Source organism: Bombina bombina, chromosome 6 (genome assembly GCF_027579735.1).
Source record: "Bombina bombina isolate aBomBom1 chromosome 6, aBomBom1.pri, whole genome shotgun sequence".
In the NCBI taxonomy this organism is placed as follows: Eukaryota; Metazoa; Chordata; class Amphibia; order Anura; family Bombinatoridae; genus Bombina; species Bombina bombina.
Window position 1 is genome coordinate 1,122,876,202 of NC_069504.1, and position 25,368 is coordinate 1,122,901,569.

Here is a 25,368-nt window from a genome sequence, read left to right on the forward strand (position 1 = left end):
ATGCCCGGCGGGCTAGCACAATAAGTCTAATAAGGCAAGACATTGCTCTAAATGAACAATAGAACCTCCAACTTCTTATCTTTGGATCCTTAAGGGAGCAGCTATCCATATAGGGATCGGAGTTCTCTGAGCCATAGTAGAAAAGCTTCCTTCTACTCAGCGCACCGTGCATTATAATGGAGCTAGTGACAGGAAAATCCCTTAAAGGGCAGGAGACAGGGAGATGGTATCCCTAGCTTCTCATATTCCTGTGACAATATCCCAGGCACGTCCAGAAACACTACCTCATAGGAAGGAACATCATTGAAATGATAAAGTTTAAAAAAAACTTTCAATGGTTGACAACGACAAGGGATCAATGTCGTCCAAGTAGCCAAAACCTCCTTTAAAACTACACGAGGTAATCAAGCATACATCTGAATGATATGACTTCAGCGTCAGATAAAGGAATTAAACTGTCCAAATCTGAGAATTCACCCTCAGAAACCTACCAGTGAAAACTCCTCACCAGCACAGAAGAGGGAAAGCCACCAGTGTAGTAAAATATAGAGCAGAAACTTTACAATCTGAAATATAACAAATCCTCTTGCATAGTTCCTGAAAGAAAGGAAAAACCAGACAAAACCGCAGATATCGCAGAGGATACCTGAGCTGCAAAATCTGGAAGCAAACATACTCCTCCTGGAGATTTAGAGGAACTGCAGAGCACTGCATGGGAGGCCAAATAGGCTTGGGACATAAAAGGAGAGAGCTGTGGCATTGCCTAAACAGCATCATCCTGGGAGACATAAAGCTCATATCGAACAGTACCATCAAAAGTTCAACTGACAAGGTGGCACAAAAACATTGACATCTAAAACTGTCTAACTTTCTTCTTAGAGGAAAAAACTCCAGAAAAGAAAAACTTTATTTCTATAAAAACATTATTTTATAAAATCTTAATTCTAAAATATTTTATAATATTTAAAATATAATATATAAATTAAATAAGAACATTTATAATATATATCTCCAAAGGAACAGATAATAGTGTAAAGCAGTATGTTCCTCATTCTATCTTTATTCGCAAAGGAAAACATATCAACCTATCATCATACCCTATGTTTATATCACAGAGAAAACTAGAAAGTGATATATACAACATCCGTATGCTTGATGAGCATACTGTAACAACCTTCAATGCCACCAAGCTATCACAAGTTCTAGTGTATACCCATACTGCTATAGCAGCCTGCCCTTTTTAACAGACATCCAAATTGGAGAGAATCTACTATACTACAAGAAGGCATCTAGATTAGGACATAGCGTCCGTATGCTTTAGCTACTTGAGGTAGACAGAACAACAACTCCGTTCCATTCTCATTCTGGAGAACAAGGCGGAGTTGAAGTATAAGCTCAGCTCCTCTGAAATGGTGCCGCTCTGATAATGCAAGGAAGGAGGCGTGGCCAAAAGTCGGTACGGAATAGAGCTTCACTCCATCAACTAAATTCCCTCTAATATGAGGAATTCTTGCAGAATCATTGACTTACCCCAGCAGGACACTGGCACCGTCGCGCAGTCTCCTGAAACGCTTATAAAAGTGGAGTTGCAAAATTCAAAGGCTAAACACAATGCATGCTCAGGATGACACAAACACATACACGTAGCCCTCTTAAAAATGGAGCCATCACGCACTAACGATCCCCTGACATAGAAAATTCAATTTTGCTGTCAGACCTGAGACCGCTCTTCACTGCAGACCAACTCAGGATCTTAACGGGGTTATCACATTCACAAGCAGGAAAACTTAATAAAATTGTCTAAAAACCCTTTTATTTGAGAAAGCTAACCCCTTCCTCTCTGTGAACCCTGTCCGGAACACACCGGACACAAAACACTACTGAGCCTTATTAATAAAGTTCCTCTCGTCCCCAGTCCCTGCACAAACTGCCACACATTATCCCATTAACCCATAATAGGATCAAATGTATTAATGTCCCAAACAGAACTAACTGTTAAAGTGCCATATATTTCCTTTCTTCTGCAGAAAATTAAATTCAGCACTTACCTCAATGTAAATCTGCCTGGCAGCAGGACAGCTCACTTGGTTTGAGAGGGTTTCCTCCCTCACATGGACCTGTGGAATGAAGAAAGACTGAATAATATTACTCAGGCTTTCAAGTTAGGGTAGCAATAACTGTTTGGGAGGCGCAGTGGGGATTATACCCCACAAGTTCCCAATTGCTTAAAAGTCACCACTGCTCTACTGAAGAGACTGACATGGACTACGGCTAAACCCCAGAAAAGATCAGGGCAAACCTGCTCTGCTTTAGAATAATAAACTCTTAATTGAAGAAAATTTCTTTCAGACACCTAAACTTTACCACCTCCTTGTAACTCAGGCAAAGAGAATGACTGGGGGTTGTGGGAAGGGAAGTGATACTTAACCGTATCCTGTGGTGCTCTTTGCCTCCTCCTGCTGGCCAGGAGTGATATTCCCAACAGTAATTGATGATGATCCGTGGACTCACTGTGTCATTAGAATAGAAGAAATATAGTACAGGTACAAAACCATTTATCCAAACTGCTTCAAATTGGAAATGGTTTGGATTTGGGAATATTTAAATACTCATTTATACAATATTTTTATGTCATAATACAGCTTCTACATGCAACCTAAACATATTGTACAGTACTGAAATTAGAAAGGTGATAGTTATAAATAAATAACTACATATAGACTAGCACTTACATTTTAGAACTAAAAAACAAAAGGCGCAGGCGGAGAACATTGTGACTTACTGGCGGGGAAAAAATATTCATAAAAAGTCTGGATTTCAGATTAATTTTGGATTTGGGGATTAAGTGATTTGTACCTGTAGTAAAAACAACTTTTGCAACACACTTTCATATATATTTTTGCTCAATTTTCTTGTAATTAACAAAAACAAAAACAAAATATGGGAGTTTTCCAATTCTGAGAACTGTAAGTGCAAACCACAGGCTTCACATGACCAGCTCTGATAGATATATATATATATATATATATATATATATACAGGGAGTGCAGAATTATTAGGCAAGTTGTATTTTTGAGGATTCATTTTATTATTGAACAACAACCATGTTCTCAATGAACTCAAAAAACTAATTAATATCAAAGCTGAATAGTTTTGGAAGTAGTTTTTAGTTTGTTTTTAGTTATAGCTATTTTAGGGGGATATCTGTGTGTGCAGGTGACTATTACTGTGCATAATTATTAGGCAACTTAACAAAAAACAAATATATACCCATTTCAATTATTTATTTTTACCAGTGAAACCAATATAACATCTCAACATTCACAAATATACATTTCTGACATTCAAAAACAAAACAAAAACAAATCAGTGACCAATATAGCCACCTTTCTTTGCAAGGACACTCAAAAGCCTGCCATCCATGGATTCTGTCAGTGTTTTGATCTGTTCACCATCAACATTGCGTGCAGCAGCAACCACAGCCTCCTAGACACTGTTCAGAGAGGTGTACTGTTTTCCCTCCTTGTAAATCTCACATTTGATGATGGACCACAGGTTCTCAATGGGGTTCAGATCAGGTGAACAAGGAGGCCATGTCATTAGATTTTCTTCTTTTATACCCTTTCTTGCCAGCCACGCTGCGGAGTACTTGGACGCGTGTGATGGAGCATTGTCCTGCATGAAAATCATGTTTTTCTTGAAGGATGCAGACTTCTTCCTGTACCACTGCTTGAAGAAGGTGTCTTCCAGAAACTGGCAGTAGGACTGGGAGTTGAGCTTGACTCCATCCTCAACCCGAAAAGGCCCCACAAGCTCATCTTTGATGATACCAGCCCAAACCAGTACTCCACCTCCACCTTGCTGGCGTCTGAGTCGGACTGGAGCTCTCTGCCCTTTACCAATCCAGCCACGGGCCCATCCATCTGGCCCATCAAGACTCACTCTCATTTCATCAGTCCATAAAACCTTAGAAAAATCAGTCTTGAGATATTTCTTGGCCCAGTCTTGACGTTTCAGCTTGTGTGTCTTGTTCAGTGGTGGTCGTCTTTCAGCCTTTCTTACCTTGGCCATGTCTCTGAGTATTGCACACCTTGTGCTTTTGGGCACTCCAGTGATGTTGCAGCTCTGAAATATGGCCAAACTGGTGGCAAGTGGCATCTTGGCAGCTGCACGCTTGACTTTTCTCAGTTCATGGGCCGTTATTTTGCGCCTTGGTTTTTACACACGCTTCTTGCGACCCTGTTGACTATTTTGAATGAAACGCTTGATTGTTCGATGATCACGCTTCAGAAGCTTTGCAATTTTAAGAGTGCTGCATCCCTCTGCAAGATATCTCCCTATTTTTGACTTTTCTGAGCCTGTCAAGTCCTTCTTTTGACCCATTTTGCCAAAGGAAAGGAAGTTTCCTAATAATTATGCACACCTGATATAGGGTGTTGATGTCATTAGACCACACCCCTTCTCATTACAGAGATGCACATCACCTAATATGCTTAATTGGTAGTAGGCTTTCGAGCCTATACAGCTTGGAGTAAGACAACATGCATAAAGAGGATGATGTGGTCAAAATACTAATTTGCCTAATAATTCTGCACTCCCTGTATGTATGTATATATATATATATATATATATATATATATATATATATATATATATATATATATATATATATGTCTTTAAAGGAACATGAAACACAAAAATGTTTTTTTTTCATGATTCAGATAGAACATAACATTTTAAACAACTTTGCAATGTACTTCTTTTATCAAATTTGCTTCATTCTCTTGGTATCCTTTGTTGAATGAGTAGCATTACTGGGAGCTAGCTGAACAAACAAGGTGAACTAATGACAAGACTCATATGTGCAGCCACCAATCAGCAGCTACGTGCATTACTGCTCTTACCTAGGTATGATTTTCAGCAAAGGATACCAAGAGAAAACATTATGAGATCATAGATTTAGATTGGAATGTTGTTCTATCTGAATCATGAGAGAAAACATTTCGGTTTCATGTACCTTTAATTGGTCTCAGGAGAGGTTATAAGATAAGTAATGTGGGGGCAGTTTAACCATTGAAAAACATTAGCAGCAAACAATCTGTTACTGTATTCAGCAAGTTTTCACACTCGGCCGCAAGACTATAGAAAAGTGAATAAAAAACAGAATTTATGCTTAACCGATAAATTTATTTCTCTTGTGGTGTATCCAGTCCACGGATTTATCCTTTACTTGTGGGATATTCTCCTTCCCAACAGGAAGTGGCAAAGAGAGCACACAGCAGAGCTGTCCATATAGCTCCCCCTCTAGCTCCACCCCCCAGTCATTAGACCGAAGGTTAGGAAGAAAAAGGAGAAACCATAGGGTGCAGTGGTGACTGTAGTTTAAAAATAAAAACCACCTGTCTTAAAATGACAGGGCGGGCCGTGGACTGGATACACCACAAGAGAAATAAATTTATCAGGTAAGCATAAATTCTGTTTTCTCTTGTAAGGTGTATCCAGTCCACGGATTCATCCTTTACTTGTGGGATACCAATACCAAAGCTTTAGGACATGGAAGGGAGGGAACAAGACAGGTACCTTAAACGGAAGGCACCACTGCTTGTAAAACCTTTCTCCCAAAAATAGCCTCCGAAGAAGCAAAAGTATCGAATTTGTAAAATTTGGAAAAAGTATGCAGCGAAGACCAAGTCGCTGCCTTACAAATCTGTTCAACAGAAGCCTCATTTTTAAAAGCCCATGTGGAAGCCGCTGCTCTGGTAGAATAAGCACAAATTGTTTCAGGAGGCTGCTGGCCAGCAGTCTCATAGGCCAAACGGTTGATGCTTTTCAGCCAAAAGGAAAGAGAGGTAGCGGTCGCCTTCTGACCTCTCCTCTTACCAGAATAGATAACAAACAAAGAAGTTGTTTGTCTGAAATCCTTAGTTGCTTGTAAATAAAACTTTAAAGCACGAACCACATCAAGATTGTGTAACAGACGTTCCTTCTTCGACGAAGGATTAGGACACAGAGAAGGAACAACAATTTCCTGATTAATGTTCTTATCAGACACAACCTTAGGAAGAAAACCGGGTTTGGTACGCAAAACTACCTTATCTGCATGGAAAACCAGGTAAGGTGAATCACACTGTAGAGCAGATAACTCTGAAACTCTTCGAGCAGAAGAGATAGCTACCAAAAACAAAACTTTCCAAGATAAAAGCTTAATATCTATGGAATGTAAAGGTTCAAACAGAACCCCCTGCAGAACTGAAAGAACTAAATTCAGACTCCATGGCGGAGCCACAGATCTATAAACAGGCTTGATTCTGACTAAAGCCTGGCTAAACGTTTGAACGTCTGGTACCTCTGCCAGACGTTTGTGAAAAAGAATAGACAAAACAGATATCTGTCCCTTTAAGGAACTAGCTGATAATCCTTTCTCCAATACGTCTTGGAGAAAGGACAAAATTCTGGGAATCCTAACCTTACTCCATGAGTAACCCTTGGATTCGCACCAAAAAAGATATTTTCGCCAAATCTTATGGTAGATTTTCCTGGTGACAGGCTTTCTAGCCTGAATCAGGGTATCAATAACCGACTCAGAGAAACCACGCTTTGATAGAATTAGGCGTTCAATCTCCAAGCAGTCAGACGCAGAGAAATTAGATTTGGATGTTTGAAAGGACCTTGTATTAGAAGGTACTGCCTCATTGGTAGTGTCCATGGTGGCACAGATGACATGTCCACTAGGTCTGCATACCAGGTCCTGCGTGGCCACGCAGGCGCTATTAGAATCACCAAAGCCCTCTCCTGCTTGATTCTGGCAACCAGACGAGGGAGGAGAGGAAACGGTGGAAAAACATAGGCCAGATTGAAGGACCAAGGACCTGGACCCGTAAAGAGGAAGCTTGGTGTTCTGACGGGACGCCATCAGATCCAATTCTGGAGTGCCCCATAGCTGAGTCAGCTGGGCAAATACCTCCGGGTGGAGTTCCCACTCCCCCGGGAGAAAAGTCTGACGACTTAGAAAATCCGCCTCCCAGTTGTCTACTCCTGGGATGTGAATTGCTGAGAGATGGCAAGAGTGATCCTCCGCCCATCTGATTATTTTGGTTACTTCCATCATTGCTAGAGAACTCCTTGTTCCGCTCTGATGATTGACGTAAGCTACAGTCGTGATGTTGTCTGACTGAAATCTTATGAATTTGGCCGCAGCTAGCTGAGGCCATGCCTGAAGCGCGTTGAATATCGCCCTCAGTTCCAGAATGTTTATCGGGAGAAGAGCTTCTTCCCGAGACCATAAGCCATGAGCTTTCAGGGAGTCCCAGACTGTACCCCAGCCCAACAGACTGGCGTCAGTCGTTACGATGATCCACTCTGGTCTGCGGAAACACATTCCCTGAGACAGGTGATCCTGAGACAACCACCAGAGAAGAGAATCTCTGGTCCCCTGGTCCAACTGTATTTGAGGAGACAAATCTGCATAATCCCCATTCCACTGTTTGAGCATGCATAATTGCAGTGGTCTGAGGTGTATCCGTGCAAAAGGGACTATGTCCATTGCCGCTACCATTAGTCCGATTGTCTCCATGCACTGAGCTACAGATGGCCGAGGAATGGAATGAAGAGCTTGGCAGGTAGTTAAGAGTTTTAACTTTCTGACCTCCGTCAGAAATATTTTCATTTCTACCGAGTCTATTAGGGTTCCTAGGAAGGGAACTCTTCCTGGTCTATCCCACTCCCTAGTAACGATATCCGCAATCCTCTTAGGGACCGGGAACACATCAGTGTAAATGGGAACTTCTAGGTACTTGTCCATTTTACACAATTTCTCTGGAACCACCAAAGGGTCGCAGTCATCCAGAGTAACTAATACCTCCCTGAGCAATAAGCGGAGGTGTTCTAGTTTAAATTTAAAAGCCAACGTATCTGAGTCTGTCTGAGGAGCAACCTTTCCCGAATCGGAAATTTCTCCCTCAGACAGCACATCCCTCGCCCCCATTTCAGAGCGTTGTGAGTGTATATCGGATACGGCTACTAAAGCGTCAGAATGCTCAGAATCTGTTCTTAAAACAGAGCTATCACGCTTTGCAGGTAACATGGGCAGTGTAGATAAAAACACTGAGAGGGTATTATCCATAACTGCCGCCAAGTCTTGCAAGGTAAAAGAGTTAGACGCACTAGAGGTGCTAGGCGTTGCTTGAGCGGGCGTAACTGGTTGTGACACTTGGGGAGAGGTTAACGGGCTAACCTCATTACCTTCTGCCTGAGAATCATCTTGGGCCACATTTTTAAGTGCGACAATATGTTCTTTAAAATGTATAGACATATCAGTACAAGTGGGACACATTCTGAGAGAGGGTTCCACCATGGCTTCTAAACACATTGAACAAGGATTTTACTTGGTGTCAGACATGTTTAACAGACTAGTAGTAATACAAACAGGCTTTAGAAATCACTTTAATCAAGTAAAAAAGCACTTTGAAAAAAACGTTACTGTGCCTTTAAGAGATAAAAAAAGGCACACAATTTTGCAAAACAGTGAAAAATGCAGCAAACTTTTCGACATTTTTACAGTATGTACCTAAAGCATTAGTAAGATTGCACCACTAGCAATAAAAACGATTAACCTCTTAATGCCCAAACCGGATCGACAGTAAGCCAACAACCGGTTAAAACAACATCAGCACCTTGCCACAGCTCTGCTGTGGCCCTACCTGCCCTTAGGAACCAGATTTGTGGGGGAAAAGCTTCTTATAGGCCCTCAAACTGCAGCAGGACCCTCCATGTGAAAAAGCCTGGACTTCTAGTCAAATATAACTGCGCATCTGAGGCGCGAAATTAGGCCCCTCCCACCTTACTCCGGTGCTATGAGGCCTAAAGAAACACTCCTAAGTGTTTTAATAATAGCCATGTGGGTAACAACCCCTGAAAGAAACCCAAAGGAACCTTCAAAGTGTCTCAAAAAACGAAATTTTTCAATAAAAAAACATTTGCCATTAAGTAGTGTCAACCAGCATAAACTAGCCCTGTTATGTAAGCTTGCAATTCCATACTTAGTCTCTGAATACAGCTTACCCTTCCCTCATGGGGATATTATCAGTCTTTTCTAGCATTATCACAGTCTTGTCTAGAAATAAATGATTGAACATAACTTTTTTGCAGCCTAACCTGCAAACCGTTCCCCCCAACTGAAGTTTTCTTGTACTTCTCAGTCCTTTGTGGGAACAGCAGTGGATCTTAGTTACAACATGCTAAAATCATCTTCCTCCCTGCAGAAATCTTCATCTATTTCTGCTAGAAAGTAAATAGTACACACCGGCACCATTTAAAATAACAAACTTTTGCTTGTAGAAAATAAAAACTACATTTCTAACACCACATTCACTTTACACGTCCGATTGCTTAGAGCCGGCAAAGAGAATGACTGGGGGGTGGAGCTAGAGGGGGAGCTATATGGACAGCTCTGCTGTGTGCTCTCTTTGCCACTTCCTGTTGGGAAGGAGAATATCCCACAAGTAAAGGATGAATCCGTGGACTGGATGTGTGTTTTATGACCTAAAAACACACATAATCCATATGAAAAAGCCTCAATTAATCATGGCAGATAGATTGGAAAATAAATAAGTTTATTTTTATTTCACAATGAACACAAACTGCCTGCAAACCCTATCTGTGCATGTGTGATATTGGTAGATAGCAACATACCCCTAAAATCTTAACAAAAAAAGACCTGAATACAATATAAAATACCACGTTTCAGAGGCAACAAATTAAAAAGAACCTCAGTGTGTGCTCCTGGAGCTAAGATTTGTATAAAGGGATAAAAAAAAACAAAATTGAAAAGTGCATTTTTACACAATACTCTCATTAGCAATAAATCTTCTAGTAAGTTATTACTGGTTTCCAGTGGAATACGCACATATGCTGTGCATCAGCATTGAAACTCCTCACCTTCTCATAGAGTCAGCAGTAATTTGTATGTCACAATACACGCGACTGGTGCACAGGCCCTCACAGCATATATGCGTATGCCACCAAAAGGCAGTGGTATCTTTTACTGGAAGAATTTTTGTTAATGGAAGTATATTGCAAAAAAAATTCTATTTAAAATGTAAATTTGCCAATGCACAATGCCTTTTAATTGTGTTCTCTGTATGAATCATGGATTCATTTTGCTTTCTTTCTATTTTTGAGAGTAATAATTAATTACCCTCAACATGGACACTTGAATTACATTACTGTATTTGTAAACTTCTGAGATATCGTCACCTTTTTGTGAAAACTTTGTATGCTTACTGTTCTACAAGTTACACAGAGATTCCTAACAACACTGTGCTAGGTCATCAACACTGAAAAATACCAAGAAACGTCATAATTACTTACGTGATAAAGGTAGAATGTCTGTAGAAGATATTGTGGAATTATCTACAGTTGTCTCATGGTCTCCAAATTCTCTTTTGTAAATAGAAAGCATGTATGAGATTCTGTAGTCCAGACGCACACTCAAAATAAACTGCAAATAAATAATAATAAATAAAAATATACACACAATAAATGTAATGTTTTTTATAAGAAAATCTATTTTGTAATTTTACTATTAGCCCAAGATTAGTTTATTAAAAAAATATTTACATTGGAATATAATCAGAAATTTCAAAGATCCTTAGAAAGAAAAGAGGTAAACAGTTAGATTTTCACTTTGATCAGTACTGCTTTATACCTAAAGAAGAAAAAACGCCTTGTCTTTTTTAAAATGCAGTAAAACCAATAAAAATATAAATCACTAATTACTGCAATGCTGATTTCTGTACAGATACACTATATATATATATATATATATATATATATATATATATATATATATATATATATTCGCACAAATACCGTATATATTTATGACATCACTATTGACATCACCAAAGACATCATCAATGGCACCAGTAGTGAAATAACCCATAACAATTTTCTATTCATCAGAGTAATGTGGAAAAAATGTATTACAATGTATCTCAGACTATAGTGTGCAATATTGTTTATGACATTCCCAGTCTGGATCTAACTGCCAAATTTCTGCAAAATGTGTAATTCCACTCCAAAACCAATTTTTTTTAACCCTTTAACGCCATTAGGACGTTGTATTTCGTCCGAATTTTGCTGGGCTTTAGCGCCAAATGACGAAATACAACGTTCTAACCGCTTGGCTTTCCTGACTGGCGCTTCCCTGATGGGATCGCGGTCTGGAGGGCGTGCCTAGCATCATACATGCTCTAAATAATTTTTCTGTGAAGTTCTCTACATAATGTTCAGTGGAAGCTGAGTGCATAAAACACATTTGCCTGACCACATCGTTACTGTGTCACCGCAGTAAAACACAATTAAACTTGCAGCCAAAGAGGGCAAATTACAAAAAATAAATAAATAAAAGATCATCAGTGCAAAACAGCAAAAAACAATACATTTTATTCAGAATCCACCAAGTCCAGCTGGACAGACTCATTAAACAGGAGAACAAACAAGAAAGTGACTTTAATATCAGGCAGATGTCTGTGGATGATTTTTTAGACACATGTTTTTTGTTCTCGTGAACAAGGCTGAGCCTAGGACGTACGCTGATAGCTACGCAGTGATTTGTTGTTGATAGGGGTCGCCTCAATGCTTAAGGAGGAAGCTCTGTACATCTGGAAAGCCTTGCGCTCAGAATAAAACCATTTGGCATCTACAGGAAACATCTGGACATTATCTACCTGTAAAATCTCAATGATTTTTAGCTTGGTGTCCATAACTGTGATGTCCTCAGTGTCTGGGGAGCTGGTCTGTTTGCTGGAGTGAAGCCCCTGCACGTCTGGTGCTGCCATAGGAAGGACGGATCCTCGGCTAAGGACCATCTGAGTCATCATCTCTCCTACACCATGTATGGTCCTCAGGACGTTATTTCCTATACCCATGATAGAGGCGCATGATTACTAAATGGTACTGCTGACAAATGCACAAAACAAGGGTTTAATACACTATTAACTAAACAATAACTCAGAAGTAGAAGCCAGCACAACCTTCAGCTAACCTATTAAATGCCAGAGGGGAATGTGGTGAAGTACAAGCTAAAGAGGAACATTAGATAGGTAGACAGACAGACAGACGTAAACCTATAGTTAAAGGGACAGGAAACCCCAACATTTTCTTTCATGATTTGGATAAAACATTCAAATTCAAACAACTTTCCAATTTACTTCTATTATCAAATGTGCTTCATTCTCTTGTTATCCTTTGCTGAATTAACAGTATTTCACGACTGGCAGCTAGCTGAACACGTCTAGTTAGCCAATCACAAGAGACAAATGTGTGCAGGTACCAATAAGCAGCGAGCTCCCACTAGTGTAGGATATGTGCACATTCATTTTCAACAACGGATACCAAGAGAACAAAGTACATTATAAAAAAATAAGGGGATAATCACAGACTATTGTTTTACAATCATCGGCAAGTTGACAGCTGATGGGCCCTTTACAAAGTTGATACGATCACAATCAGACAGTCCTGTTTAGCAGATCACAATCCAAATCCTCAACCTGTTATCTCATCTCTAAATCCACATATTCATGTCTTATCCCTAAAAAGTGATGATAAATCTGAGTGTTTAACAAATGCTAGGATTTACCATCACTAAAAATAAAATGGTGTTTAAGTCATCAGTTATTAAAAAAAGGGTGCTAAACTCACCCTGACTGTGCCGCTGCACATTGCTAAACTAACCCTGACTGTGCCGCTGCACATTGCTAAACTCACCCTGACTGTGCCGCTGCACATTGCTAAACTCACCCTGACTGTGCCGCTACACATTGCTAAACTCACCCTGACTGTGCCGCTGCTCATCGCTAAACTCACCCTGACTGTGCCGCTGCTCATCGCTAAACTCACCCTGACTGTGCCGCTGCACATCGCTAAACTCACCCTGACTGTGCCGCTGCACATTGCTAAACTCACCCTGACTGTGCCGCTGCACATTGCTAAACTCACCCTGACTGTGCCGCTGCACATTGCTAAACTCACCCTGACTGTGCCGCTGCACATTGCTAAACTCACCCTGACTGTGCCGCTGCACATTGCTAAACTCACCCTGACTGTGCCGCTGCACATCGCTAAACTCACCCTGACTGTGCCGCTACACATTGCTAAACTCACCCTGACTGTGCCGCTGCTCATCGCTAAACTCACCCTGACTGTGCCGCTGCTCATCGCTAAACTCACCCTGACTGTGCCGCTGCACATCGCTAAACTCACCCTGACTGTGCCGCTGCACATTGCTAAACTCACCCTGACTGTGCCGCTGCACATTGCTAAACTCACCCTGACTGTGCCGCTGCACATTGCTAAACTCACCCTGACTGTGCCGCTGCACATTGCTAAACTCACCCTGACTGTGCCGCTGCACATCGCTAAACTCACCCTGACTGTGCCGCTGCACATTGCTAAACTCACCCTGACTGTGCCGCTGCACATCGCTAAACTCACCCTGACTGTGCCGCTGCACATTGCTAAACTCACCCTGACTGTGCCGCTGCACATCGCTAAACTCACCCGGACTGCGCCGCTGCACATTGATAAACTCACGCTGACTGTGCCGCTGCACATTGCTAAACTCACCCTGACTGTTCCACTGCACATTGCTAAACTCACCCTGCCTGTGCCGCTGCACATCGCTAAACTCACCCGGACTGCGCCGCTGCACATTGATAAACTCACGCTGACTGTGCCGCTGCACATTGCTAAACTCACCCTGACTGTTCCACTGCACATTGCTAAACTCACCCTGCCTGTGCCGCTGCACATCGCTAAACTCACCCGGACTGCGCCGCTGCACATCGCTAAACTCACCCGGACTGCGCCGCTGCACATTGATAAACTCACGCTGACTGTGCCGCTGCACATTGCTAAACTCACCCTGACTGTTCCGCTGCACATTGCTAAACTCACCCTGACTGTGCCGCTGCACATTGCTAAACTCACGCTGACTGTGCCGCTGCACATTGCTAAACTCACCCTGACCGTGCCGCTGCACATTGCTAAACTCACCCCCTGACTGTGCCGCTGCACATTGCTAAACTCACCCTGACTGTGCCGCTGCACATTGCTAAACTCACCCTGACTGTGCCGCTGCACGTTGCTAAACTCACGCTGACTGTGCCGCTGCACATTGCTAAACTCACCCTGACTGTTCCACTGCACATTGCTAAACTCACCCTGACTGTGCCGCTGCACATTGCTAAACTCACCCTGACTGTGCCACTGCACATCGCTAAACTCACCCTAACTGTGCCGCTGCACATTGCTAAACTCACCCTGCCTGTGCCGCTGCACATCGCTAAACTCACCCGGACTGCGCCGCTGCACATTGATAAACTCACCCTGCCGGTGCCGCTACACATTGCTATACTCACCCTGACTGTGCCGCTGCACGTTGCTAAACTCACCCTGACTGTGCCGCTGCACATTGATAAACTCACCCTGCCTGTGCCGCTGCACATTGATAAACTCACCCTGACTGTGCCGCTGCACATTGATAAACTCACCCTGCCTGTGCCGCTGCACATTGATAAACTCACCCGGACTGTTCCACTGCACATTGCTAAACTCACCCTGACTGTGCCGCTGCACATTGCTAAACTCACCCTGACTGTGCCACTGCACATCGCTAAACTCACCCTGACTGTGCCGCTGCACATTGCTAAACTCACCCTGACTGTGCCACTGCACATCGCTAAACTCACCCTGACTGTGCCGCTACACATTGCTATACTCACCCTGACTGTGCCGCTGCACGTTGCTAAACTCACCCTGACTGTGCCGCTGCACATTGCTAAACTCACCCTGACTGTGCCGCTACACATTGCTATACTCACCCTGACTGTGCCGCTACACATTGCTAAACTCACCCTGACTGTGCCGCTACACATTGCTAAACTCACCCTGACTGTGCCGCTACACATTGCTAAACTCACCCTGACTGTGCCGCTACACATTGCTAAACTCACCCTGACTGTGCCGCTACACATTGCTAAACTCACCCTGACTGTGCCGCTACACATTGCTAAACTCACCCTGACTGTGCCGCTACACATTGCTAAACTCACCCTGACTGTGCCGCTACACATTGCTAAACTCACCCTGACTGTGCCGCTACACATTGCTAAACTTACCCTGACTGTGCCGCTACACATTGCTAAACTCACCCTGACTGTGCCGCTACACATTGCTAAACTCACCCTGACTGTGCCGCTACACATCGCTAAACTCACCCTGACTGTGCCACTGCACATCGCTAAACTCACCCTGACTGTGCCGCTACACATTGCTAAACTCACCCTGACTGTGCCGCTACACATTGCTAAACTCACCCTGACTGTGCCGCTACACATTGCTATACTCACCCTGACTGTGCCGCTACACATCGCTAAACTCACCCGGACTGCGCCGCTGCACATTGCTAAACTCACCCTGACTGTGCCGCTACACATTGCTAAACTCACCCTGACTGTACCGCTGCACATTGATAAACTCACGCTGACTGTGCCGCTGCACATTGCTATACTCACCCTGACTGTGCTGTTGCACATTGCTATACTCACCCTGACTGTGCCGCTGCACATTGCTATACTCACCCTGACTGTGCTGCTGCACATTGCTAAACACCTCCTTTAATGAGGTGACGTTTGCACCTCTAAACCAATAGCCGTGGTAGCCTACAGAACACTGTCAGATGACACGCATTGCTATTGGTTTAGAGGTGGATGTGCCTTGGGTGGCCGGAGGCTCTGACTTTAGCAATGTGCAACGGCACAGTCTGGGTAAGTTTATAGTAACCTTTTTTTAATAACTGATGACATAAACTCCACTTTATTTTTAGTGATGGTAAATTCTAGCATTTGTTATTAAACACTCAGATTTACCATCACTTTAATTCTAAACATTTAATTTATTAGATTACAAAATCATGCGACTGACAACGCAGATAGCAATCTTTTGTTATTTTCAGTTTCAGGGGGACTATCATCACTGTAAAACTACACACCGACAATACTGGTATACTGGCTGATGACCAGAAACCGTTATCTACTGAAAACATGAAGATTGCGACACAGCATACAAATAATATCTGTATTTTACTTCTATTTATTTCATATTTCCCTCTTTCTTTGGTCTCCTATGTTTAAACTTAGCTCCTATACATAAGAGCATACTGAGGTAGTCTTAGGAGCGTGCACCTTCAGCTCTCTCTCTTTATCTGTCTATCTGTGTGTATGTATGTATATGGGAACACTTTGAGACTGTAATATAAAATGTATAATTATATGTAGTAAAAATATAAATAAAAATGCAACAGAATTCTTGTTGAGTTGGAATGCAGACTCCAGACCTAACACTGCTGTATTGCACACAGTCATTGGCTGCACACTCTAGTGACTCATTTATAACTGTCCCTGATTGGTCTCAGCAGAGGACACCTAGGTTACAACAAGGTGGTGCCCTATGCTTTACAAGCAATAAAACATACACTCATTGTTTTCAATATTTAAATAACTAATATAGCTTATCTGCATATACTCCCAGGTAAATCTTTGCTTTGAATACATTATTCTATCTAGCATTTATTTAGGGAACGATTCTCAAAATCTCTCTGGCATAGAGAGAATCCATCATTCATCATAACTCCAAACCGTTATGCATTATGCGGGATTGTCACGGGTTGCTGTCCCACCCACAACCACTAGGTGTCCTGGTATTAAGGGACTTAGCCTAGTTCAAGCTCAGTGCAGACACGCCCCACATACTTCCAGGACACACCCACTGACCTCCCAGGCATGCTCACTGAACACATGCAATCCAGCCCATTAGCATGTAGCCCTCCCCGCTCATTCCACCACCCACAAATTACTGGTGGGCCATTGCCCACTTGCTTTTTACATCCTGGAAAGCATCCAGCAGCTGCTCAGGGGTATGTTAGATTACTGAGCACTACATGGTGAAGTCAGTTCCTTTGAATAAAGCATATTAAAGAGATACACAGTCCAAAAGTAAACATTGCCTTTAAAAACAATAATACTAACAAGGCGTCTTATAGAATCTCACCAGACCACAGAGCTTTTGAGAATCAGACACTTAGGGCTAAAAAGCTCAGGAGTATGCACTTGTCTAGAGCACTATATGGCAGCAGTTTTGCAAGAGCACTAGAGGGCAGCACTATTTCCTACCATGCCAGACACCTACCTAGGTATCTCTTCAAAAAACATAATTTATGCTTACCAGATAAATTTCTTTCCTTCCTGGCAGGGAGAGTCCACGCCATTATTCCTTACTGCTGGGAAATAAAACACCTGGCCACCAGGAGGAGGCAAAGACACCCCAGCCAAAAGGCTTAACTTATCCCTCCCACTTCCCCCATCCCCCAGTCATTCTGCTGAGGGAACAAGGAAAAGTAGGAGAAACATCAGGGTATAAAGGTGCCAGAAGAAATAATATAAAAAGGGAGCCGCCCAACAAAAAATAAATTAAGGGCGGGGTCGTGGACTAGTCCAGCTGTTTGTAGATCACCTTCTTAAGAGCTGACAACAGTGCGACTCTTGGCAGGGCCCTCTACCCATTTGATCCCTATAATTGTTTTGTTGTACTCCCCCTTTGTTTATAGCGCTGCGGAATCTGTTGGCGCTCTACAAATAACCGATAATAATAATAATAATAATAATAATAATAATAATAAGCATAAATTATGTTTTCCTTCCATAAGGCAGGGAGAGTCCACGACTTCATTCCTTACTGTTGGGAAAACTATACCCAAGCTCCAGAGGGCACTGAAGGAATAACGTGAGGGAACAGAAAAAAGAGGCGGACCCTCTATTCTGAGGGCACCACAGCCTGCAAAACTTTTCTCCCGAAAACTGCTTCAGCCGAAGCAAACACAAAAAACTTGTAAAATTTAGAAAAAGTGTGTAAGGAGTACCAGGTAGCTGCCTTACAAATCTGATCAATAGAGGCTTCGTTCTTAAAAGCCCAGGAGGAAGCCACTGCTCTATTGGAATGAGCTGTTAACCTCTTAGGAGGCTGTCTCCGTGCTGTCTCATAAGCTAAGCGGATGACACTCCTCAATCAGAAAGATAGGGAAGTCGTAGTAGTCTTCTGCCCCTTACTCTTTCCCGTATAAATGACAAACAAAGAGCATTGTCTGAATTCCTTAGTAGCCTGAAGATAGAACTTTAAGGCACGAACCACATCTAAATTGTGAAGCAAACATTCCTTTGCTAAAGAAGGATTAGGACACAAGGAAGGAACAACAATTTCTTGATTAATGTTACGATCCGACACCACCTTAGGGAGGAACCCTAATTTAGTACGTAAAACTGCCTTATCAGCATGGAAAACCAGATAAGGGAGATCACATTGCAAAAGAAGAAATCTCAGAAACTTTGCGCGCAGAGGAAATAGCCAACAAAAAAAGAACCTTCCAAGATAACAATTTAATGTTAACATTATGCATAGGTTCAAACATAGCCTTCTGCAAAACACTAAGAACAAGATTAAGGCACCAAGGCGGAGCCCCAGATCTAAACACAGGTCTGATCCTAGTCAGAGCCTTAACAAAGGACTGCACATCCGGAAACTCAGCCAATCTCTTGTGCAGTAACACTGACAGGGCCGATATCTGTCCCTTCAGGGAACTAGCAGATAGACCCTTTTCCATTCTGGCAACCTTAACCTTATGCCAGGAAAAGCCACGCTCTTCACACCAGTACAAGTCCTCCACACTTTATGGTAGATACGATGAGTAACTGGCTTACGAACTTGAACCATAGTGTCGATACCACTCAGAAAACCCTCTCTTGGCTAAGACTAAGCGTTCAATCTCCACGCAGTCAGCCTCAGAGAATTTAGCTTTTGATGAACGAAGTGACCCTGTATCAGCAGATCTCTGCTACAAAATAACCTCCACTGAGTAGATAAGGACATCCCCACCAGATCCACAAACTACGTCCTTTGCAACCACGACAGAGCAATCAGAATCACTGAAGCTCGCTCCTGATTCATGTGAGCCACCACACGAGGGAGAAGCGGTAATGGAGGAAAAAATATATGAGTCTGAACCTCCATGGTACTGATAGGGCATCTATCAGTTCCGCCTGAGGATCCCTCAACCTCAATCCGTACCTGGGTAGCTTGGTATTGAGGTGGGATGCCATGAGATCCATCTCCAGCATCCCCCACTTGCTGCATATCTCCGAGAAAGCTGACAGCGTACATCCGTGAGTCTCCATCCACTCTAGTATCTGAGATACTTCTCTCATCGCCAAGCGACTTCTCGTTCCCCCCTTATGGTTGATGTAGGCAACCAAGGTTATATTGTCTGATTGGAATATGATAAACTGGGACGAACCCAAAAGGGGCCAAGCCTTCAAGGCATTGAAGATTGCCCAGAGTTCCAATATATTGATCGGAAGGGAGGACTTCTCCTGAGTCCACAGCCCTTGTGCCTCCTTGGCACCCCAAACAGCTCTCCAGCCGGAAAGGCTTGCGTCTGTAGTCAAAATCTCCCAGGATGGTCTTCAGAAGCATGTGCCTTGGGACAGATGATCTGGACAGAGCTACCAAGAAAGCGAGATTTTTTCGACAGGTTGTCCAGCACAATTTGTTGAGACAGATCTGAATAGTCGCCGTTACATTGTCTCAGCATGCATAGTTGTAAGGGCCTAAGATGGAATCTGGCCAAAGGAATGTTGTCCATACAGGACACAATAAGACCGATCACCTCTATACACTGGGCCACTGAGGGTCTCAAGGAGGCCTGGAGGGCAAGACATGCAGTAGTTAGCTTGCAACGTCTCTGATCTGTGAGAAATATTCTCATGGATATGGAGTCTATTATTGTCCCCAGGAAATTCCCCCTTGTACTTGGAGTAAGAGAACTGTTTTCGAAGTTTATCTTCCATCCATGTGATTGAAGAAGACTAAGAAGGGACTCAGAATGTTCTTCTGCTAGACGAAAAGATGGTGCCTGTACCAAGATATCATCCAGGTAAGGCGCTAATGCAATACCTCATGTTCTGGCAATGGCTAGAAGAGCCCCCAGAACCTTTGTAAATATCCTTGGAGCAGTAGCTAGGCCAAACGGAAGAGCTATGAACTGGAAATGCTGGTCCAGAAAGGCAAACCTCAGGAACTGAAAATGCTCCCTGTGTATGGGAATGTGAAGGTATGCATCCTTTAGGTCTCTGGTGGTCATAAACTGTCCTTCCTGAACCAGAGGAAGGATTGACCCTTTATCTCCATCTTGAAAGAGGGAACACTCAGAAACTTGTTTAGGCACTTTAAGTCTAGAATTGGACAAAAAGTTCCCTCCTTTTTTGGAACCACGAAAAGGTTTGAATAAAACCCCAAACCTCTTTCTGCTGTAATTACTCCTAGAAAGGAGAGATCCTGTACGCAACCTAAAAAGGCAGTCCTCTTCTCTGGTCTTGTAGACAGCCTGGAGAGTAGGAATCTGCCCCTGGGTGGATGAGATTTGAATCCTATCCTGTATCCCTTAGATACAACCTCCAGGACCTAAGGATCCTGTACATCCTGGAACCAAGCGTCTGTAAAAAGAGACAGTCTGCCCCCTACTCGATCCGATCCCGGATCGGAGACCGCCCCTTCATGACGATTTGTTCCCAGCAGGCTTTTTAGTCTGTTTGGATTTATTTCAGGACAGAGCCGGCTTCCAAGTACTGTTGGGCTGCTCGGACTTGGATGAGGATTGCTGTTGTTGCGATTTGTCAGAAGGAAAGGAACGAAAATTAGACGATTGCTGTCCCTTAGGCCTATTCTTCTTATTCTGCGGTAGGAAGGCACCCTTCCCTCTGGTAACCATAGAAATAATGGAGTCCAGCCCTGGACCGAATAAAATCTTCCACTTGAAAGGAAGAGAAAGGAGTCTGAATTTAGAAGTCATATCGGCAGACCAAGACTTCAACCAGAGAGTCTGGCGGGCTAGAACAGCAGAGCCAGAAGCCTTTGCATTAAGGCGAATAATCTGCATATTTGCGTCACAGATGAAGGAGTTTAATTCTCTCTTGAATATCCTCGAGGGGAGTTTCAACCTCAATGAGCTCAGACAGAGTGTCGCACCAGTAGGTAGCTGCTCCAGCAACCGAAGATACAGCTGCCGCCGGTTGAAATAAAAACCCTGTATGTTGAAACATCTTCCTCAGAAAAGTTTCCATTTTCTTATCCATAGGCTCTCTATCTACTATCCAGGGGGATAGTAGAACGCTTAGCCAGTGTAGAAATAACGCCATCCACCTTAGGGATGGAGCCCCAAAAATCCAATTGAGTGTCAGGAACCGGGAATAATTTTTTAAAAGCAGACGAGGGGGAAAAATAAGTTCCTATTCTTTCCCATTCGATACTAATAAACGCCTAGATTACGAGTTTTGTGCTATAGAGGGTGTGAAACGAATGCAACAAAAGTTGCGTTATTTAACCCTCCATAGCGCTGCCATTACAACTTTCTGAAAAGCTGCCATGTGCGTGCAATATGGTGGCGATAAGCTCCATACCGCACAAAATTCAAGGGCTGAGAATATGTGCTCGTGCACGCTTTCCCCATAGACATCAATAGGGAGAGAGTGTTAGAAAAAAAACTAACACCTGAAGCGCGGAATGAAAAAATCCGTAACGCATCCCCATAGATATCTATGGGGAAAAAAAACGTAAGTTTAAACCTGACATAAACCCCAAGTCTAAACACCCCTAATCTGCTGCCCCTGACATCGCCGACACCGAAATAAAGTTATTAACCCCTAATCTGCCGCTCCCGACATCACCGCCACTATTAAAAGTTATTAATCCCCATTCCTTCGCTCACCAACATCGCCACCACAATAATAAAGTTATTAACCCCTAAAATTACAATATCCCTATCTTAAAAATAAATAGAAACTTACCTGTGAAATTAAAAAAACCTAAGTTTAAACTAACAATTAACCTAACATAACTATCATACTAATATTAAAATAACTACCAATTAAAAAAACTAAATTACACATTAAAAAAAACTAACACTACTAAAAAAAATGAAGTCTAAAATTACAAAAAATAAAAATACTAAATTACAAAAAATAAAAAGAAATTATCCAAAATAAAAACAATTACACCTAATCTCATAGCCCTATAAAAATAAAAAAGCCCCTCCCAAAATAAAAAAAAACCCCTAGCCTACAATAAACTACCAATATAGCCCATAAAATGGTCTTTTGTGGGGCATTGCCCTAAAGATATCAGCTCTTTTACCTGTAAAAAATACAAAGACCCCCCAAAAGTAAAACCCACCACCCAACCAACCTCCCAAAATAAAAAACCTAAATCTAACAAAAACCTAAGATACCCATTGCCCTGAAAAGGGCATTTGTATAGTCATTGTCCTTAAAAGGGCATTCAGCTCTTTTAAAAAAGCCCCAACCCTAATCTAAAAAAAAACACCCAAAAAGATTTAAAAACAAAAACTAACACTAACCCCCGAAGATCCACTAACAGTTTCTGAAGTCCGGACATCCATCCTCATCCAGGCGGCGAGAAGTCTTCATCCAGGCGGCATCTTCTATCTTCATCCCGGCGGCGTCTTCTATTTTCATCCCGGGAACGCGGAGAGCGCATACATCCTTGAAGACATCCGGCGCGGAGCGTCCTCTTCATACGGTCACCGCCATACGATGAATCTTCAATTCATCATATTGGCTGATTTGAACAGCCAATAGGATTTCAGTAGCTCTTATCCTATTGGCTGATTTGAATTTCAAGAATCAAATCAGCCAATAGGAATGCAAGGGACGCCATTTTGAAAAGGCTTCCTTGCATTGAAGATCCAGTGTATGGCAGTGACCGTATGAAGAGGACGCTCCTCGCCGGATGTCTTCAAGGATAGTTTCGCTACCGGGATGAAGATAGAAGCCGCCTGGGATGAAGGATGGATGTCCGGACTTCAAAAACTGTGAGTGGATCTTCGGCGGTTAGTGTTATTTTTTTTTATTTTTTTTAAATCTTTTTGGGTGGGTTTTTTTTTTAGATTAGGGTTTGGGCTTTTTTAAAAGAGATGAATGCCCTTTTCAGGGCAATGTAAAAGAGCTGAATGCCCTTTTAAGGGCAATGCCCATACAAATGCCCAAGCTTAGGTTTTTGTTAGAGTAAGGTTTTTTTATTTTGGGGGGGTGGTTGGGTGGTGGGTTTTACTGTTGGGGTGTCTTTGTATTTTTTTACAGGTAAAAGAGCTGATTTCTTTAGGGCAATGCTATACAAAAGGCCCTTTTAAGGGCTATTGGTAGTTTATTGTAGGCTAGGGTTTTTTTTTTATTTTTAGGGGCTTTTTCATTTTTATAGGGCTATCAGATTAATTAGGTGTAATTGTTTTCATTTTGAAAATTGCGTTTGTTATTTTTCGTAATTTTTTTTAGTAGTGTAACGGCCAGATTACGAGTTTTGCGTTAGGAGCTGTGCGGTGCTAACGAGCAGTTTTTTCTCACCGCTCACTTACCTACAGCGCTGGTATTACATGTTTTTACAACAGGCAAGAAGTGAGCGTAGAGCAAAATTGAGCTCCATACCGCACTCCACTACGAGCGCTGCTTAAGTGAGCGGTGAGTTGGTTGTACGTGTTCGTGCACGATTTCCCCATAGACATCAATGGGGAGAGCCGGCTGAGAAAAAGTCTAACACCTGCAAAAAAGCAGCGTAAAACTCAGTAACGCAGCCCCATTGATTCCTATGAGGAAACACATTTTATGTTTACACCTAACACCCTAACATGAACCCCGAGTCTAAACACCCCTAATCTTACACTTATTAACCCCTAATCTGCCGTCCCCGACATCGCCGACACCTAAATTATTCTTATTAACCCCTAATCTGCCGCTCTGGACATCGCCGCCACCTACATTATATTTATAAACCCCTAATCTGCTGCCCCAACATCGCCGACACCTACATTATATTTATTAACCCCTAATCTGCCGCCCCCAATGTTGCCACAACCTACCTACTAACTATTTAATAACTACCTAGCTAAAATAAATACAAATTGACCTGTAAAATAAAACCCAACCTAAGTTACAATAACACCTAACACTACACTACAATTAAATAAATTAACTAAATTAAATACAATTAAATAAATTAACTAAATTAAATACAATTAAATAAATTAAATAAATTAAATTAGCTAAATCACAAAAAACAAACAAACACTAAATTACAGAAAATAAAAAACAAATTACAGATCTTTAAAGGGACAGTCTAGGCTAAAATAAACTTTCATGATTCAGATAGAGCATGTAATTTTAAACAATTTTCCAATTTACTTTTATCAACAATTTTGCTTTGTTCTCTTGGTATTCTTAGTTGAAAGCTTAACCTAGGAGGTTCATATGCTAATTTCTTAGACCTTGAAGCCCACCTCTTTCAGATTGCATTTTAACAGTTTTTCACCACTAGATGGTGTTAGTTCACATATTTCATATAGATAACACTGTGCTCGTGCACGTGAAGTTATCTGGGAGCAGGCACTGATTGGCTAGACTGCAAGTCTGTCAAAAGAACTGAAAAAAGGGGCAGTTTGCAGAGGCTTAGATACAAGATAATCACAGAGGTTAAAAGTATATTATTTTAACTATGTTATGCAAAACTGGGAAATGGGTAATAAAGGGATTATCTATCTTTTAAAACAATAAAAATTCTGGTGTAGACTGTCCCTTTAAACTAATTACACCTAATCTAATAGCCCTATCAAAATAAAAAAGCCCCCCAAAATAAAAAAAACCCTAGCCTAAACTAAACTACCAAAAGGGCCTTTTGCGGGGCATTGCCCCAAAGTAATCAGCTCTTTTACCTGTAAAAAAAAATACAAACAACCCCCCCAACAGTAAAACCCACCACCCACACAACCAACCCCCCAAATAAAATACTAACTAAAAAAAAACTAAGCTCCCCATTGCCCTTAAAAGGGCATTTAGCTCTTTTGCAGGCCCAAAGCCCTAACCTAAAAAATAAACCCACCCAATACACCCTTTAAAATATCCTAACACTAACCCCCGAAGATTCACTTACTGGGAAGTCTTCACCCAAGCGGCAAGATGTCCTCAACGAAGCCGGCAGAAGTGGTCCTCCAGACGGGCAGAAGTCTTCATCCAGGCGGCATCTGCTATCTTGATCCTACCGGCGCGGAGCGGGTCCATCCTCAAGACATCCGACACGGAGCATCCTCTTCAAACGACGGCTTCTTCGTAATGAATATCACTTTAACTGACGTCATCCAAGATGGCATCCCTTAGATTCTGATTGGCTGATAGAATTCTATTAGCCAATCGGAAT

At 42.2% G+C, this 25,368-nt stretch overlaps 1 protein-coding gene across 1 annotated transcript in view; it reads right to left on the reverse strand.

The window, feature by feature from the left end:
* The window catches only part of ITPR2 (inositol 1,4,5-trisphosphate receptor type 2), a 920,836-nt gene that overhangs the window by 743,260 nt on the left and 152,208 nt on the right, over positions 1 to 25,368 (reverse strand). The window contains exons 14-15 of the mRNA XM_053719707.1: positions 11,730 to 11,920; positions 10,369 to 10,498 (exon numbers count right to left, since the gene is read on the reverse strand). Of these exons, the coding sequence (XP_053575682.1) occupies positions 10,369 to 10,498; positions 11,730 to 11,920 (321 nt within the window). The remainder of the gene's footprint in view (positions 1 to 10,368; positions 10,499 to 11,729; positions 11,921 to 25,368) is intronic.